General features: G+C 42.9%; 1 protein-coding gene across 1 annotated transcript in view; it reads left to right on the top strand.

The window, feature by feature from the left end:
* Positions 1-9,928: 9,928 nt before the first annotated feature.
* Positions 9,929-20,201, top strand: part of nf2a (NF2, moesin-ezrin-radixin like (MERLIN) tumor suppressor a) — a 59,720-nt gene continuing 49,447 nt past the window's right edge. Inside the window, exons 1-4 of the mRNA XM_020475527.2 lie at positions 9,929-10,861; positions 12,740-12,865; positions 13,071-13,193; positions 19,450-19,533. Of these exons, the coding sequence (XP_020331116.1) occupies positions 10,748-10,861; positions 12,740-12,865; positions 13,071-13,193; positions 19,450-19,533 (447 nt within the window). The 5' untranslated portion in view covers positions 9,929-10,747. The remainder of the gene's footprint in view (positions 10,862-12,739; positions 12,866-13,070; positions 13,194-19,449; positions 19,534-20,201) is intronic.

Below are 20,201 nucleotides of genomic sequence, written 5' to 3'. Positions count from 1 at the left end.
ACCCGCTGGGAATGTGATGAAATAAATAAAAGCTGAAATAAATCATTCTCTCTACTATTATTCTGCCATTTCACATTCTTAAAATAAAGTGGTGATCCTAACTGACCTAAGACAGAGATTTTTCTAGGATTGAATGTCAGGAATTGTAAAACATATATATATATATATATATATATATATATATAAAAGAGTTTAAATGTATTTGGCTAAGGTGTATGTACATTTCTGACTTCAACTGTACACCTGTTGTATTCAGCGCATTGGACATTTAATTTATTTATTTGATTTGATGTATGAATATGGTATGGTTCATGTTAGGAATCCATCAAACTCAATTCAATTGTGCAAAAGTGACAAGCACTGAATTTGATCCCAGGCTTCCTGCACATCACAAAACTGTGTAAACCTGAAAGTTAAAACGCAAACATAGCTCGCATTACCTCAGTTACCAAAGCATGTAGCAAAGTGTTAATAGTGGCAGGAGTACACACACAGTACATAGTAACAACAGCACTTCAGACACAAACAGTATCATGCAGAGACGTATCTCTTAGCTCACAATAACCTAGGCCTACATGTATGAGTTAACATTCAATGTTTTCAGCAGTCATACTCCACCACAATGTGTTTCAGATAACCAGTGGTTACCTGAAGAGTAGTCTCGGTCATGAAAATGTGTGACATTTGTTGTCAGAGAGAGGGATGTAGGGTCTGAAGTACAAAGTGACCTGATAAATCTGCTATGATCATGAATAGTCTGAAGCTTTGGGCATCTGGACTTCTCATCACGCTGCAGATACTACTACCAGGTAAAACACACACGCACGCTGGGTGCGCGCACGCACACACACACACGCACGCACACACACACACACACACACACACACACACACACACACACACACACACACACACACACACACACACACACACACACACACACACACACACACACACACACACACACACACACACACACACACACACTCTCTCTCTCTACAGACACTGAGTATACCTGACATTAGGAACACCTTCCTAAGTTTGAGTAGCACCCCCCACCCCCTTTTGCCCTCAGAACAACCCCAATTCATCAGGGCATATACACTACAAGATGTCGAAAGTGTTCCGCAGGGATGCTGGCCCATATTGGCTTCAGTGCTACACACAGTTGTGTCAAGTTGGCTTGATGTCCTCTGGGTGGTGGACCACTCTTGATACACACAGGAAACAATTGAGTGTGAAAAATCCAGCAGCATTGCAGTTCTTGACACAAACCGGTGCACCTGGTACCTACTACCATATACCGTTCAAAGGCATTTAAATCTTTTGTCTTGCCCATTCACTCTCTGAGTGGCACACATACACAATCCATGTCTCAATTGTCTCAAGGCTTAAAAATCGTTCTTCAACCTGTCTCCTCCCCTTCGTCTACACTGATTGCTTCCTCCTGAATTCATCTGGTCAGTGTATATCATGGAAAGAGCAGGTGTTCCGAATGTTTTGTGTATACAGTGCAGTCCTAAATTATTGATAAAGATTAGCAATAATGACTGTATAAAATAAATAATTCACATACTGTATGCTTAAAAAAAGTGGAAATAATAAAATTTTATACTAATACAAATTTTTTCTCTCAAGAAGGCATGGGTGTGCTTGTCCAATGAGATCTATTTTCATGTCATCCAACAAATCTAAACACCTGGAGTTTGCTAAATGGCATTGGCATTTGAATTGGAACTGGTACTTTGGTCAAATGACATGAAAATAGAGCTCTTTGGCCTCAAAAAAACAGTGGTGGGGTTGGTATCGAAATGAGAATAAAAACTTTTGGGGCGGGGCGCCACCTGGCGTCCTATCTGGGCGCATACCTGGTTGACCGGGGTGCCGGTGTTGGAACTCAGCGACGAGGCCTGGGTCCAGGATATCCCTAGTGGGGACCCAGCACCTCTTCTCTGGGAAGGTACTGGTACTGGAATCCCCGGTTGACAAACATCTGGGCAGAGGGTTTGCCGACCTCCTCCTCTTGCTCCGGGAAGAGTGGGGGCTGATAACCCAGGGAACACTCTAAAGGCGAGAGCCTAGTGGCAGAGTAGGGGAGGGTGTATTCAACCCACACGAGTTGCTGGCTCCAGGTGGTGGGGTTGGCGGAGATGAGGCAGCAAAGAGTCGTCTCCAGATCTTGATTGGCTCACTCCGAATGGCCGTTGTACTGATGGTCCAACCCATAGGACAGGCTGGCCAACAACCCGCCTTCCAGAACCTGGGCGAGAACTGAGGACCCCAGGCGGAGACCATGTCCACCGGGAGTCCATGGATCCGGAAGACGTACTGCACCATGCTCTGGGCCATCTTTTTGGCAGAGGGTAGCTTGGGGTGAGGAATGTAGTGGGCGGCTTTGGAAAACCGGTCCACTACTGTCAGGATGGTAGTGTTGCCATCAGATGGGAGAAGACCCGTTACGAAGTCCAGGGACCAGGGACCATGAGGGACAGGCAGTTGTTGAAGGAGAACACCCGGAGCTTGCCGAGGAGTCTTGTTCTGCACACAGACCATGCAGGCGGCGACGAACGCCATGATGGCACCAGCAGTCCAGTCTATGAGGGGATTGTATCGCTGGAGCCAAAAGAATCCCAATACCACGGGAACCTTAGGAGACTGAATTAGCATAAATTGGATTGTCTCTGACACTCGTAGGTTGATGGGAGTGGTATTGTGGGTAACCTGGCCTATAGAGCGCCCGTCCAGCGCTCTAACATCCATGGGAATGGAGAGGGGCTGAGCGGGGCTGAACAGATTCCGACTGGTTCCCCCACAGCAGGATGGCATGGAAAGGGATGCGAGTAAGGGGAGAGGAAAAGTTATCCGTATGGCCCACCAGAGTACTCGCCCCTACTGGTGAGCCTGGTCTTTTAGTGGACAGGAGGACACGAATTGACCAGTAGTGCCGCAATACAGACAACTCTTCGTGTGAAGCTGGTGTAGACGTTCGGCTGGGGACAGTCTAGCTCTGCCTAGCTGCATCGGCTCCGGAGGGGGTGACTCATCAGACTTCGGAGACACGCGGTGGAACTCGGGTAACCTCGGGTCCTCTCGGTAACTGAGACGTCGGGGACTTCTGGGATGCCTCGGAGGCGAGATGGAATCCTTTGGCAGGCGAGTGGAGTCGGACCTACTCTCCTTCCTATGTTCTCGTAGCCACCCATCGATCCAGATGGTCAAGGTAAGGAGTGAGTCAAGATCCGTCGGTAGTTCCCGGACTGCTAATTCATCCTTAACTTCCTCCGATAATCCGTGCAGGAATGTGTCAAACAGCGATTCCGGGTTTCAGTCACTCTCAGCTGCCAACGCGTTTAAATTCACCGCATAGTCTGCTACGATGAAAATAAAACCTAATATAACTCAAACGGAAAGCATTTGCATTGGATTTCCCGTTGTAGTCCGTAATAGTTTTCAATCCCTGTTACATCCGACGAGCATCAGAGCCGCTGTAGTGGGATTCAATCTTAGTCCTATATTGACGCTTTGCCTGTTTAATGGTTTGTCTGAGGGCAACTATACAAGGGGTCAAGGCTGGCAAGGAAGACCGGGAAGCCACGTTTTTTTGGGGGGGGGGGCACACGGGGAGGTTGGTGGAGCTAACTCCCCGTGCTCACAGCAAGGAGTGTGGTACTGGTCAGGCACCGTGTTATGCGGTAAAGCGCACGGTGTCTCCAGTGCGCGTGCACAGCCCGGTGCGCTACATTCCAGCTCCCCGCATTGGACGGGCTAGAGTGGGCATCCAGCCAGGACGGATGGTGCCGGCTCAGCGAGCCTGGATATCCTTCGGCCCAGGATATTCATTAATGAGAAGGGGATTTCCTGTGGTATCATTGTAAGAAATAATACACAAAAAAAACTAAATACTGCATAGTTTCCGAAGAACGCAAAGCTAGGCGACCATCTCTGTCGGCGCCATGTTGCATTTGGCTGCCGGCCCAAAATAATAGAATATGTTTCCAGTTTGCATAAAGTCCAGTGAAGCTCCTTGATGGCCGTCTTGGTATCCGCTTGTGGGGGGATATACACGGCTGTGACGATAACCAAGGAGAGTTCTCTTGGGAGATAATACGGTCTATTTGATTGTGAGGAATTTTAGGTCAGGTGAACAAAAGGACTTGAGTTCCAGTATGTTGTTACAATTACACCATGAGTTGTTAATCATGAAACATACACCCCCGCCCTTCTTTTTACCGGAGAGATGTTTATTCCTGTCGGCGCAATTCACTGAAAATCCCATTGGCTGTACTGACTCTGACAGCATGTCCCAAGCTAGCCATGTTTCCGTGAAACAGAGTATGTTATAATCCCGGATATCACTTCGGAAAGCAACTCTTGCCCTGATTTTGTCAACTTTGTTAACTAGGGACTGGACATTTGCGTGTAATATACTCAGACGCAGTGGGGGAGTGTGTGCGCATCCGAAGCCTCACTAGAAGAAGTCTCCGGCACCCTCTCCTCCAGCAGTGTTGTTTTGGGACATCCTCTGGAATTAGTTCAAATGCCTTGGGAGGTGCAGGCAAATGATCCGCTTTGGGAAAGTCGTATTCCTGGTCATAATGCTGGTTGTGCTGGTAAGTTAACGTCTCTCTGATTTCCAATAGTCCTTCCCGGCTGTATGTAATAACACATAACCTCTTACAGAGGCTGCAGGGTAGCCTAGTGGTTAGAGCGTTGGACTAGCAACCGGAACGTTGCAAGTTCAAACCCCTGAGCTGACATCGTAAAAATCTGACATTCTGCCCCTGAACAGGCAGTTAACCCACTGTTCCTAGGCTGTCATTGAAAATAAGAATTTGTTCTTAACCTGACTTGCCTAGTAAAATAAATTACAGCTACCCCCCTACTTTTTTCAATTTCCGCCTGAAGACACACCCAAATCTAACTGCCTGTAGCTCAGGCCCAGGACCAAGGATATTCATATTCTTGGATTCATTTGAAAGAAAACACTCTGACGTTTGTGTAAATGTGAATTGAATGTAGGAGAATATAACACAATAGATCTGGTTTAGATAATACAATGAAAGAAACATACGTTTTTTCATTTTATTGTTGTATCATCATCTTTAAAATGAACAAGACAAAACAAACATTCAGAGAGGATGATGGGGACAATTTCAGTGAAAAACATAAGAGGGCAACAGTACTTATGCAAAGTTTCAGAATGATAACTTCCAAAATGAGTGTGCTACATGACATTTATCATGAAGTCACCCAGGTGTCCCACACAAGTAGCCCAAATGCACCCAAGTGGCCAAATTGGTGAAGTGATACATTTTGAATGGAATAACTATATACAAAATACCAAAATGGTATTCTAACACACCCCCCCCTCCAAAAAAATAGAGAAAAAACATGAAAAAAAATATATACATTTACAAAATAACACTTTCAATATTTGGAAGACCCTCAGTCCTCTACACAATATTGTACTGCTGATGCCAGGTGCCATAGCAGTCTCTTTCTGCTGTAAAGCAGAGGGTCACCAAGCATGTGGTGCAGGTGATGGGGGACTTCCTTTTGCAAAGAACACAGCAACGCCTCCATGCTGTGCCCTTTTGGCCCTGAGGCACATCCATGCCTGCAGAAATAAATTTGTGCAGATGAACACCACTTGTGGCAGGAGCTGGATGAACCAGCTACAGTGGGGGATGGACACCTTGGCACTGGGGGCTCCCATTCGGAGTCAGTGTCACTGTGAAAGAAAATGTTCAGTTAGAATAGTTTCACATATGAGCCCTGTATCAACAGGTATAATAAACAGATATATATAGAGTACAGGGAACATAAGGTTGAATATATTATTTTAGACCTGCTAGATCTACTGTCTCATTTATATTATGACAGACCAGCTAGATCTACTGTCTATTTTATATTATGACATTTCAGCTAGATCTACTGTCTCTATTATATTTTGACAGACCAGCTAGATCTACTGTCTTTATTATATTACAACAGACCAGCTGTATCTACTGTCTCCATTTCACTTTGGCCATTGTTGTGGGCTTGCCCTCCCCTCAACAGCCTCAAATAGGCTATTTCATGTGGGGGTGGGGTGGAGCGGCAGACACATGCATCTCGGCCATACACTCTCTAATCCACAATATGTATATATACACACACAAACATAGGCTATGGGTCATAAACATATATGCAAACATACCCCCACCCACAATGTATAGCCAACGTGTACTTTACACATTTCATTACATTTTTATATATTGCTACTAAAAAATTTAAAATCACAAATAATATTTTACATTATAAATTTCAAACAACGGCATTAGCATGAGAAGAACTTACCAGTCCAAAACGGTGTCCTCTCCATTAAAAAATATTCCTCCATTTGGGAATCGCTAAACGAGTCGTCCTCCAACAATCTCTGTCTCACTTTCCTGATAAATTTCTTCTAAAATTGTGTGTACATCTGTATATCTAGACTTAGATTTAGCTTTCCCTGGCTTTCCCATACTGATTGATATATAAACAGCTGAAGATGCGCTTTACCAAAGCAATGCTGTGCGTAACATCCGTGGCTCCTTCCCGGAATGACCCTCTTTACGCCGGAGTTTACTACATGGGTGGGTCTTCCAACACATAAACATTACATATTGCCGTTTACCTCAGCTCATTGGCTATCTAACCAGCTAGATTTCAAGACGATCAGTGGTCATTGGGTTAAAATACAGTCAATTAACGAAACAGCGGTCATATCATTGGTGCACAATGATGTCAATACTTGTTGTCTTCAAATCGATTTCTTTCAGTCAATACATCCCGCAAAATGACCCATCAGGTTTGGTTGTGTTACAAACCAGTTGATTGCAATGAAACCAAACAGGACTGGAAAAGTCATGTTTAGTGTGTGTATTTACATCGAATGTGTCGACTAAAATGGAATGAGACGGAATTCACGACACAAGCTGTTCACAAAATGTTTCATGTTAGGCTATAAAAATGGATTTGATCAAACAAAAGACCATTCATTGTGTAACAATGAGCATTGGGATTGCAAACAGAGGAAGATCGTCAAAGGTAGACAATTTATTATATTGCAATTTGTGATGTTGTTACGCCTGTGCTGTTTGAAATAGTTGTTTTTTATGGGACTTTGTTCTCAGATAATTGTATTGTATTCTTTCGCAGTAAATCCTTTTAAGAATCTGACAACGCAGTTGGATTAGCAAGATTCTAGGCTTTCGACCCATGTGAGACACTTGTATTTTCATGAATGTTTAATATGACTATTTCTGTAGCGATCACTGTATGTTGTCGAATTTAATCCCGCTAACGGGTTTGGTGCGCAGAGAGGTTAAGGTTTTCTGGGCTAACAATGTAAGAAATAATACATAAAAAACAGTTTTATGTTACAGTTTCCTAAGGACTAGAAGCGAAGCTGCCATCTCTATCGGCGCCATCTTTTCCAAATAGCCTACAGTTATTTGAAATACATTTTATTTCATATTCTGTTACCTAAGACCTTCATAAACACAACCAAATTATTATTTTTGTGATAGAATATATTAAATGTATTTATGGTGAGAATGTTGACATTCAAAAGACCATCATTGGCCTGAAGGTGACTGCCCTCCCGAAGCATCTTAAAAGTCGGCGCCAACGGTCAGTTAACAATTCGGCGGTGCATGTAGCAACACTTCAGGCTGAGGAGTAAGTTTCACACACCCCATGAGCTCATGGGCGGCAGGGTAGCCTAGTGGTTAGAGCGTTGGACTAGTAACCGGAAGGTTGCAAGTTCAAATCCCCGAGCTGACAAGGTACAAATCAGTCGTTCTGCCCCTGAACAGGCAGTTAACCCACTGTTCCTAGGCCGTCATTGAAAATAAGAATTTGTTCTTAACTGACTTGCCTGGTTAAATAAAGGTAAAATAAAATAAATAAAAATGTGCTACATTAACAAGACAGAAAAATGGTCCAATTCACGCACTTACAATGTTTTCATAAAGCATTCATACCACTTGACATATTCCGTATTTTGTTGTGATACTGCCTGAAATTCTAAATGGATTAAATCAAAAAATGTCTCATCCATCGACACACTATACCCAATTATGACAAAGTAAAAACATGTTTTTAGAAATGTTTACACATTTCTTGAAAATTAAATACAGAAATATCTAATTTACATAAGTATTCACACCCCTGAGAATCACCTCTGGCAGTGATTACAGTTTTAAATCGTTCTGGATAAGGCTCTAAGATTGCACACCTGGATTGTACAATATTTGCCCATTATTCTTTTCAAAATTATTCAAGCTCTGTCAAATTGGTTGTTGATCATTGCTAGACAACCATTTTCAAGGATTGACATAGATTTTCAAGCAGATTTAAATTAAAACCGTAACTTGGCCACTCAGGAACATTCACTGTCTTCTTGGTAATCAACTCCAGTGTAGATTTGGCCTGCTGAAAGGTGAATTAATCTCCTAGTGTCTGTTGGAAAGCAGATTTAACCAAGTTTTCCTATATGAGTTTGTTTATTTTGAAAAACTCCCCAGCCACTACTATGCTTGAAAATATGAAGAGTGGTACTCAGTAATGTGTTGTATTGGATTTGCCCCAAACATAACACTTTGTTTTCAGGACAAAGTGAATTGTTTTGCAGTATTAATTTAGTGCCTTGTTGCAAACAGGATACATTTTTTTGAATATTTTATTCTGTACAAACTTCCTTCTTTTCACTCTGTCAATTCGGTTAGTATTGTGGAGTAACTGCAATGTTGTTGATCTATCCTCAGATTTCTCCTATCACAGCCTTTAAACTCTGTAACTGTTTCAAAGTCACAATTGGCCTCATGGTGAAATCCCTGAGTGGTTTCCTTCCTCTCCAGCAACTGAGTTAGGAAGGATGCCTGTATCTTTGTATTGATAGACCATCCAAAGTGTCTTTATCAATCTACTAATAGGTGTGCCCTGGTCTTTGTGGTTGAATATGTGTTTGAAATGTAATGCTCAATTGAGGGACTTTATAGATAATTGTATGTGTGGGGTACAGAGATGAGGTAGTCATTCAAACATCATGTTACACTATTATTGCACACAGTGAGTCCATGCAACTTATTATATGAGTTGTTGAGCACATTATTACTTGAGAAGAGTCTGAAGCTTTCAGCATCGGTAATCCTCATCACTCTCCAGATACAATTACCAAGTAACACACACGCACACACACACACACACACACACACACACACACACACACACACACACACACACACACACACACACACACACACACACACACACACACACACACACACACACACAGGAAGACAGGAAGAGTAAGCAGAGGAAAGACAGGAAGAGTAAGCAGAGGCTTGAAAATGAACGATCATTCCCCAAGACAGCAGACAGGCTGACTGGGAGAAACATTGTCATGTACATAAACATTTATGTTTTCGTTCTTATTAACTCATTTATTCAGCATATTCATTGGCATAACATAACGTTGCATATAGAAATTCGATTTTTAAGACAGATACATCTCCACTTCATGTAGAATTGGGTCCAGTGTACTGTACATTAAACATTTTGGGTTAAGTGCTTTTGTCTTTACCGTTGTACTTACACTTAAGTTACTACTAACACTTAAGTTACTACTAATATTTTTTTTTTTGCAAACTGACTGAAGTGAACCCATGACTCTATTACTGCCCATATCTTGCCCACTGTTGGCCACAAAATACCAGTGTGATCAATGTCATTCTCATCTGTTGGCATTTTCTAACCAAAGGATGGCGCTGGATGCACAAGTTACAACCCAAAGAAGAATATTCACATTACAGTAAAGATGGTGAGTAAGTGAATATTGGTCACTCAGGTCATGAACCATTGAAAAAAATTTGTAAGTTCCGGTCTACTTAATTGGGTGGATCTCCAGTAGACACCAACGCAATAGCAGCTGGGTCTGGTCTACTTAGTTAATTGGCTTACATTGACCCCCCTCCCCCAAAAAACTATTGCGAGTGGGGTGTCTCGCTTCCTCTTCTATCTCTGATTACAGCTAGATATGTTAGGACCGCCCTCAATGAATGAGGAAGTTAGTTAGCTGCTAGCATTGTATGCTAATAGGGTTCAGATTTTTTGTTATTGTAATTAAAAGGTTTCAGAAGACATACATCACCTTCCATTAGTGCGAGGATACTTTACGTTAGGACGAAATTACTGTTTCAACGGGGAACCCGTTTTCCGAGTATGAAACAACCGAATTTACGAGTTAGCGCGTGGGTATGTTTACAAAACAGGTGAAGCTCCCCATCCGAAAGTTCGCTAGGCGATCTAACTCGCTATATCAAGCCAATTAGCTATCCAAATAGCACAACTGGAAGTAAAATGTGTTGGATAATGCCATAGTGAATATATTTGACCAATCTAGATTTACAAATCTGTACAGTAAATTGCTGAAGTTATAGCTAAATTAGCTAAGTTAGCTTGCGAATGTTTTGGCGCAACCCTAAGGTTCCCCACTCGCAGAACTGTGATTACACTGAATATAAAGTATGTAAATTAGGCTATTATTATTAGACTATTATAAATAGCCTCTAAAAAAGACTACGAATAGAATGGGAAAGCACATGATATTCTTGTTATGACGCCATTGTGTGCACCTGTTGACGTCGCCACATTATACCTGTACACTAGCTATAACTAACGTTATAGTCAGTCTAGCTAAACAAATTGAGGGTTTGTCAACATGGCAAGTGCCTTAGCAGCTAAAATGGGACTCAACTCATTGCGAAGAAAACAAGCCAAGAACTTCAATGTCAGGATCACCACAATGGATGCAGACATGGAATTCAGTTGTGAGGTGTGTGTTCCCTTTCTGTATGTGTCAATGTGTAGCCTAGTTGCTACGAACATGAATAATGTCGTTGCTTGCGGGCTCCCAAGTGGAGCAGGGGTCTAAGGCACTGTGTCTCAGTGTTTGAGGCATCACTACAGACACCCTGGATCGAATCAAGGCTGTATCACAACCGGCTGTGATTGGGAGGCCTATTGGGCAGTGCACAATTGACCCAGTGTCGTCTGGGTTTGGCCGGTGTAGGCCGTCATTGTAAATAAGAATTTGTTCCTAACTGACTTGCCTAGTTAAATAAAATTGTTTTCTTCTATTCACACAACAGCATAACATCACCCTGAACTTCTTCGCTATCCCTCAGACTATGTCCCAATGGCACTATATTCCTTATGCAGTGCATTCTTTTTGATCAGAAGGTCCTGATCAAAAGTAGCACACTACATAAGAAATAGGGTGCCATTTGGGACACACTAGAATCTACAGGTGTCAGTCAGTTTAATCTGTTTCAAACACAGCTGACACTCCTGTTTTACTTTGACCCTATAGGCTACAGCATTGGTTCTCAATTCTGGACAAGCACACCTGATTCAACTTGTAAACTAATAATCAAGCCCTCATTGAGTTGAATCAGGTGAGTTTGTCTTGGGCTACAACAAAAATGTGTGCTGTTGTGGTTACTCAAGGACTGGAGTTGGGAAACACTGGGCTACAGTAACTACATCATTTGAAACTACCTGTGTAATAGCAATAACTTAGTAGGCTATGTAATTGAAAAACAATAACCATGTAATGCAAGAATCATTCACAGTGTAAAATCTATATTCTATATCATATTAGGCTCAAGAGGAAACAACAGTATGCAGATAGATAACCTCTGTGTTACTCTTTTTAAGATCACTTCAATACAATCCATTAACCAAAAGAGGGTAATGAAATGTAGATGTTGTTCTCGAATCCAACTAAAGAAGAAATGATAGGCTTTAGGATAATACTTATGCAGATGTACAGTATAGAATAGGCCTAGATTACTTTTAGTCCTTTGCCTTTCAGCCACTGTGACACATTGAAAGTCAATATATATAAAAAATATTTAAATAAATAAAAAGAGTTCTTAACAGGGCGTGTTTTTTTTTACCCTCGCAGGTGTCGTCTCATTCAGACATGAGCATTGACTAACATAACAGTCAACTTAACATTGCCTTGGGCCTTAGTCTATGTTAAGAATGCATCATAATAATAACTTGGAAAGGCCATCAGTACTTAACAAGTGAGGGAGCCTGAACGCTACCACTGTTGGAAATTGGTAATAACACAGACCTATAGAACATCAATTGCAGGTTTGCTTAGATTACTGTCTGTGCCTGGATGATAATTTTATAAATGATATGCTTGATAAATAGTAATTATTGAGTGTTTGCATTTTTGAAGTACATTATTAAATTGACCTTGACTGTACTTCAGTTGTCCTTAATTTCTTTCTCATATTGAGCTGATATCCTAGGCACTTTTCTCTCTTGCTCAGCCTGAATTGGCGTACTGTTAATGTTCTATTGGTGCATTTTAAAGTTAAACAATCTGAGATTAAAGCATTTTTAATTGAGAATGAACGTGCATCTGATATGCCTCTTTGAGCTGAATGGTTATAGAAATACTTTTAGCGGCTCCCTGCTTATGAAAGATGGACTGTCTATGTCCAGCCTGAGCAAAGGCATTTGTCGCCTCTCATGACTCTCATCATGACTATTATGACTTATCTTACCCTCTGCTTTATTTCATACTGCCCTCGGCAGATGCTATTTGCTCTGTCAATCATTCACTCCACCCACATCATGAGACTATTCCCATATTTATCCTAATATCAATTCATGCTGCTATCCTGTTTTTCAGGTCAAATGGAAGGGGAAAGATCTTTTTGATCTGGTGTGCCGGGCTCTGGGACTGAGAGAGACATGGTTCTTCGGGTTCCAGTATGATGTCAAAGACACTGTAGCCTGGATCAAGATGGACAAGAAGGTAAATCTCAGCAACAGATGGACTTGCTGAAGTAGATTGATGTGCTGGTTGGTACTCAGTGTCCCTTACATTGTTTGTGAACACTGTGAGTTTAATCGAGATGTAGTCTTCTTCACCAGCCATACATCTTCTAGGGATGTCAGGAGCCTGGCAAGAAACTGTCTGACTAATTGAGTTGTCCATGTTGTTTTGGTCTCTGTTGCAGGTTTTGGACCACGATGTGTCCAAGGAGGAACCAATCACCCTTAATTTCCTGGCCAAGTTTTACCCTGAGAACGCAGAGGAGGAGTTGGTTCAGGACATCACTCAGCATCTCTTCTTCCTACAGGTGACTATGCATGGCACACTCATTCTTTCTCATCAACTCAATCCATATGTTTCACTGTAAAAACTCTAGGCTATTTTTTTAAATGGGAGTTAGCCACCAAGAAAGTAGCTCGTCAGTGTAATTTTCACTGATATTATCATTAATCGTTTTGGAGATACATTATGAAAGCCTCTCATTTTCAAAACTTTTCATCTAGGATCTTTGAACAAGCATGCATTTTTCTCTTTTGGACCGCCTCTTAAGAAAATCTGGTTTGGATTCTCAATCGACACCTATCAAGACACTGCTATAAAGTAGTGCACTAATTAAGGAATAGGGTGCCATTTGGGGCAGACAATTCTTCTTCCAAGTCCTGCATGTACACTTCAAATCCAACTGACATGCCTCTCAGAACATGCTGAACATGTTCATAGATTACAGATGGATTTATGTGTTGGAAATCTTTCCAGTGGCTTGCCTCACCTTGCTAGCAGCTTTTAAAGAATGTTTTAAATTGTTTTTCATCTCAGAAATACCTAGGGGAATTTTGGTCAGTTAACTTATAGAAAGCTCTCAAATGTTTCTGTGAGAATCAATACAGTTATATTACAGATCTTGAAACACCATGCACATACATTTATCTCTTTAGGCACTTAGTACATCAATGTAATAATACTCCACTTGTGCGCTTATGTACTTACTTGACCAGTGATCCCATTGAAATGGGCAATAAAATACACCTGCAGCTACATTACTGTTCTCTGAAGTTATATCACGGGTCTCTTCAGGCAGACTGCCAATAGAGGGCAAACTTTCACATCTACTTCCTTTGACTGCTATGGTTGGTGAGCACCAGAGCCAAAGCCCTCTCAGTCCAGAGCACTCTCAGTAATACACTTTCCCATTGTCCCTCTCTGATTGTATTCAGCCATGTGGAATCAATGTACTGCATTTTAACAGTGCCCTTTCTCCCCTGCCCTAATACTTTGAAGGGAATTCCTTCTCAGTACTGACACACTGGCACCCTATTCCCTATGTAATGCACTACTTTTGACCAGAGTACTATGGGCCCTGTCAAAAGTAGTGCACTACATAGGGAATCGGATGCCATTTGGGACATATCCCCAATTCCCTTATCCCTTCACCCGAGATGAGATTTGTTACAATGGTCTCCCTGCTATCCAATTCAACTAATCGCATTTATCAATTAGGTTTTAAAGGCCCAGTGCAGTCAAAAACATTGGTTTTCCTGTGTTTTATATATATTTCCACACTATGTGTTTGGAATAATAATGGTGAAAATGAGGATAATGCCCTGTTTGAAAAGTTTTGCCTGTTTTGGTGGGATGGAGCTTTGGTCGCCCCACTGAACCTTGGTGGAGTACATGGGAGATCGGATGGCAACCCTGTGGCCCCTGGTACGGGAAAACACATGCTGGAGGCCCAGGAGGCCCAAGAGACAGATGGGCACAGTGAAGGGACTTTCAGCCAGGAGATAAAGTGTTGGTGTTGGTCCCCACCTCAGAATATACGTTTTTGGCCCGGTGTCTGTAGTGAAGTCAACTATAGGGTCAGGACAGCCGGGACGTAGGTATCTGACCCAGATTTACCATGTGAACCTGCTAAAGAAATGGAATGCACGTGATGTACTCTATTTCCCCAAAGAAGGCTACCACAGAGACCGAGCCGGCAGAGGTGACAATGGAGGAGCAGCTGAGCCAAGTCCAGAAGCAGGAGCTGAGGGAGTTGGTCGGCCGAAACCAGGACGTGTTCTCCAGTGAACCAGGACACACCGATCTGGCACAGCATCATCACCGAACCCAGGAAAAATGTGAAGTTGAGACCCATACCGCATACCGGAAGCAAGGAGAGAGGCTGTCAGGACCAAGATAAAAACAATGTTGGAAGCTGATATAATCGAAGAGTCGAATAGTGAGTGGTGCAGCCCCATAGTGTTGGTGCCAAAACCAGACGGCACCATTAGATTCTGTAATGATTTTAGAAAAGTAAATAAAATCTCAAAGTTTGACGCCTACCCCGTGCCCTGAATTGATGAATTGATCGAACGGCTAGGGACAGCCCTATTTATCAGCACGCTCGACCTGACAAAGGATTATTGGCAAATGCCCTTAGCTCCCGAGGCACGGAAGAAAACTCCTTTCGCCACCCCGGATGGACTGTTCCATTATAAGAAGCAGCCCTTTGGGCTGCATGGGGCCCCGGCCACCTTCCAGAGGTTGATGGACCGGATTCTCTGATCCCATTGGAAGTACGTGGCGGCATACATCGATGATATTGTGGTCCATGGGAGTGAGTGGGAGACCCATCTAAACCAGGTGAGTGCGGTAGTGCAGGCCTTACGGAAGGCGGGGCTAACAACAAATCCAAAGAAATGTTGGCTCGGCCAGCGGGAGGCTGAGTATCTGGGGTACACGATCGGGAGGGGATGTGTCAAACCCCAGGTGAAGAAAGTGGAGGCGATTCAGGACTGGCCCCGCCCCCTCACCAAGAAGTAGGTACGCACGTTTGTGGGGTTGACTAGTTACTACCAGAGATTTATTCCCCACATTGCCTCCATAGCCAGCCTGACCGATCTGACTAGGAGCCGTCTGCCCGCCCAAGTGAAGTGGACCGAGGAGACAGAAAGCCTTTCAGGACCTAAAGGGAGCACTATGTTCTGAACCCGTGCTGGTGACACCGGACTTTTCCAAACCACTGGTGGTTCAGACCGATGCATCCGAAACGGGTGGGTGTCATCCTATCACAGCTCCAAGAAGGTGAGGAACACCCAGTCATGTACATTAGCCAGAAGCTGTTGCCACGGGAACAAATATATTCCACAGTGGAGAAAGAATGTCTAGCGATCAAGTAGGCGCTAGAAACGCTGAAGTATTACTTATTGGGACGGCACTTCACCCTCGTAATGAACCATGCACCACTGGTTTGGATGTCACAGAATAAGGACAGTAACGCCCGGGTCACCTGCTGGTTCCTATCCTTACAGCCCTTTGCTTTCTCTGTCGTCCACAGATCAGGTGCAGCCCATGGAAATGCCGATGCCCTCACCAGGAGGGATGTGGCAGACAGCAGGGAGAGGTGAGGGGAGTGGTAATTGAGGGGAGATATCTTGCAGGTCGCTGGCTCCACCCCCGAGCCTTATATGGACTTTTTGCCCCAACGAGGTGAGGCTGTAGGTCGTTAAGCCAGGGAGTGCTTGGGGATAAAGGAGGAAGCAGCCTGCACAAAGGGGCAGAGTAGGAGAGAGCCAAGCGCGTTATGAAGAGTGAGAGAACTATGTGTGATTACCTGTTGTGACCTGGACTGTCGGACCAACCCCCTTGTATACCGGACCGGATTGGCTGAGGACCCGAGTGTGAGGATTACCCCTGGAAAACGATACGGACACCGAGAACGGCTTGTGGACTGTGAGGTGATTGGTGAATTCCCCAGTGTACCAATATCTCTAATAAACTCCCCATTTCCCTTCTATTTGTGCTGCTGGTGTTTTGTTATTGAACTTGGTGGCGTGGAACCCCACACCCTTGAGCGTGCTACAATATTTATAAAAGTCACCTTGTCCGAAACAGAACTTCACGCCAGGGTAAGCTAGACCTTATGTGTGTTTGTAAAAGCCCCTATGGGAAAAATAAAAGGTGGAAAACGATTGGAACCATTTTCCTGTTTGACCGCTAGGTTTTATGACACCACTGTGGGGCTGTATTAGGTCAATATTACCAAAATGCTAATAAAATATATTTTTGACGATATTGAAAAACTATCCCGTGGCTTTTTCCAAATACCCCGGTATATATGGTATGAAGTGGTGTTGGAGGGCCAGTAGGAGGCACTCTTTCCTCTGGTCTAAAAAAATAACCCAATGCCCCAGGGCAGTGTCCCCAGGACACTGCCCTGTGTAGGGTGCCGTCTTTCGGATGGGACGTTAAACGGGTGTCCTGACTCTCTGAGGTCATTAAAGATCCCATGGCACTAATTGTAAGAGTAGGGGTGTTAACCCCGGTGTCCTGGCTAAATTCCCAATCTGGCCCTCAAACCATCACGGTCACCTAATAATCCCCAGTTTACAATTGGCTCATTCATCCCCCTCCTCTCCCCTGTAACTATTCCCCAGGTCATTGCTGCAAATGAGAACGTGTTCTCAGTCAACTTACCTGGTAAAATAACGAATAAATAAAATACCCCCCATGCCGATTTGAAAACAAATTCGACAGATCAATGTGATATTTGGAATTGAATGACAGCTTCTAAATTGCTTTCAACACCTCATGCCAATTGAATAGCGGTGGGGCAATGTAGCGATAGCAGCCTATATGGAGAGTTGGGGGCGTAGCTTTCAGTTTGTTTGTTTTGGCCACCCGGTGAGAGTGAGTGTCATTCCAGTTAATGTGGTCTATTGTATTCCTTAATGTACGGGATAAACGCAGACCTTCTACATTATCTTGGAAATAATGGATGATGATTTCTAAGTTAATGTACAGAATCCTGCTTATACCACAGTTGCCAAAGAAAACAATATGAAAGCACACATTTACAGGTTGCTGGAGATGCGACCCAGTCCTTCATTCGAATAGATTGATATTTACAGACCCACTCCTTCGTTATCTGCTTTTAATGTCCATTCTAGAATGGCCTTCTAGACAATTAGAAATGAGCATTCAATAATGCTGTGGTATAGTCAAACTTAATCTTGTTCACTGCCAGCATCTGTAGTGTTACAAGCTTACTATGTTAAAGTAGCCAATCCATGGTTATAATATTGTGGCTTCTACATGCGAAAGTCTTGTATAAAGAAAATATTTTGAAACGTTATCTCAAGTTATTGAACCAATTAAATGTCTTGGATAACAGTGAAGTTATACAATTGCTTGTAACACGATTGAATACTGTATATTTACATAAGTATTTCTAAATTAAAAAGTGAGTTGGGTTGTACAGTGCATTCGGAAAGTATTCAGACCCCTTGACTTTTTCCACATTTTATGTTACAGCCTTATTCTAAAATGGATTTAATGAAACATTTTCCTCATCAATCTACACACAATACCCCATAATGACAAAGTGAAAACAGGTTTTTAGAAATGTTTGCAAATGTATGAAAAATGTAAAACTGAAAGAACTTAATTACATAAGTATCCAGAACCTTCGCGATGAGACTCAAAATTAAGCTCAGGTGCATCCTGTTTCCATTGATCATCCTTGATTGAAGTCCCACCTGTGGTAAATTCAATTGATTGAACATGATTTGGAAAGGCACACACTCATCTATATAAGGTCCCACAGTTGACAGTGGATGTCAGAGCAAAATCCAAGCCATGAGGTCAAAGAAATTGTCCCTAGAGCTCCTTAGACAGGAATGTGTCGCGGCACAGATCTGGGGAAGGCGATCAAAAACAATTCTGCATAATTGAAGGTCCCCAAGAACACATTGGCCTCCATCATTCTTAAATGGAAGAAGTTTGGAACCATGGAAGAACCTTCCAGAAGGACAACCATCTCTGCAGCACTCCACCAATCAGGCCTTTATGGTAGAAACCTGGTACGATCCCTACGGTGAAGTATGGTGGTGGCAGCATCATGCTGTGGGGAGATTTTTCAGCGGCATGGAATGGGAGACTATTGAGGAACAAAGCAAAGTACAGAGAGATCCAGGATGAAAACCTGCTCCAGAGTGTTCAGGACCTCAGACTGGGGCGAAGGTTCACCTTCCAACAGGACAACAAACCTAAGCACACAGCCAAGACAACGCAGGAGTGGCTTCGGGACAAGTCTCTGAATATCCTTGAGTGGCCCATATAGAGCACGAACTTGAACCCGATCAAACATCTCTGGAGAGACTTGACAATAGCTGTGCAGCGACGCTCCCCATCCACCCTGACCGAGCTTGAGTGGATCTGCAGAGAATAATGGGAGAAACTCCCCAAATACAGGTGTGTCAAGCTTGTAGTGTCATACCCAAGAAGACACAAGGCTGTAATTGCTGCCAAAAGTGCATCAAAGTACTGAATTAAAGGGTCTGACTACTTATATAAATGTGATATTTCATAAAAGTTATTTATTTTTATGCATTTGCAAAAATGTCACAAAAAAAACTGTTTTTGCTTTATCATTATGGGGTATTGTGTGTGGTAGATTGAGGAAATGTAATGTTTTTCAAATTCAACTAATTTACTGGTAATTAGTTGAAGTCGTTTTTTGGGTTGATCCGAAGAGTAACTTTTTATACTCTAGGTCAGATTTAGTCACTTCTGTTTCCATTCAGGTGAAGAATAAGATCCTGGAAGAGGAGATCTACTGCCCTCCTGAAGCCTCGGTGCTGCTGGCCTCCTATGCCGTCCAGGCCAAGGTCTGTATCACTAACTCAGGTTTATTGATTGTAAGAGGAGAAAACAGTCTGTCCACACATCCATCTGTCAATTCCATGCACTTGTCTGTTCCTCAGTCTATCCATCCATTTATCTGTCTATAATTAATTGAAAGCCCTGCTGAACAATATAGTGCCAAGCTCAATGACCCTCCTGACAGCAAGCCTTGGGAGTCATTTGCAAAGAAAGACTCTCCAAATGAACTTCCCCACACCATTCTGCTGAAGGATTGCATCCCTCCAAACATGTCTGTCTCCAGATTCCCCCAAAAGGGATTCTCTTAAACAACAAGTTGCAGGTTTTGACAGAGGTCCTCAAGAGAAACTACTGATTCATCTCAAAGGGCTTGTTGGCTGAGTACCCACGCCTCACCACCTAATGCCAATTTAGAATCCTGGGGGTGAAAGAGGACGACTGTTGACCAAGCCTGTGTCCAACATTTCACCAGATTTCCTTATAGTGCAGTACTTTTGACCATGGCCATATGTTTGTGGTCAAAAGTAGTACACTATATATGGAATAGGGTGCCATTTGGGACACATCCCATCTCTAATCCACAAATCACATCAGGCCAGCATGATCTTCTCATTTTGAAAGTATTCTCTTTTTTTTATGGAAACATAATGGAGTTCTGATTAGTTATAGGCAA

The sequence above is a fragment of the Oncorhynchus kisutch genome, linkage group LG3, assembly GCF_002021735.2.
Source record: "Oncorhynchus kisutch isolate 150728-3 linkage group LG3, Okis_V2, whole genome shotgun sequence".
Taxonomy (NCBI): Eukaryota; Metazoa; Chordata; class Actinopteri; order Salmoniformes; family Salmonidae; genus Oncorhynchus; species Oncorhynchus kisutch.
The sequence above is the reverse complement of the archived record's forward strand: the minus strand, read 5'-3'. Positions and strand labels throughout refer to the sequence as shown.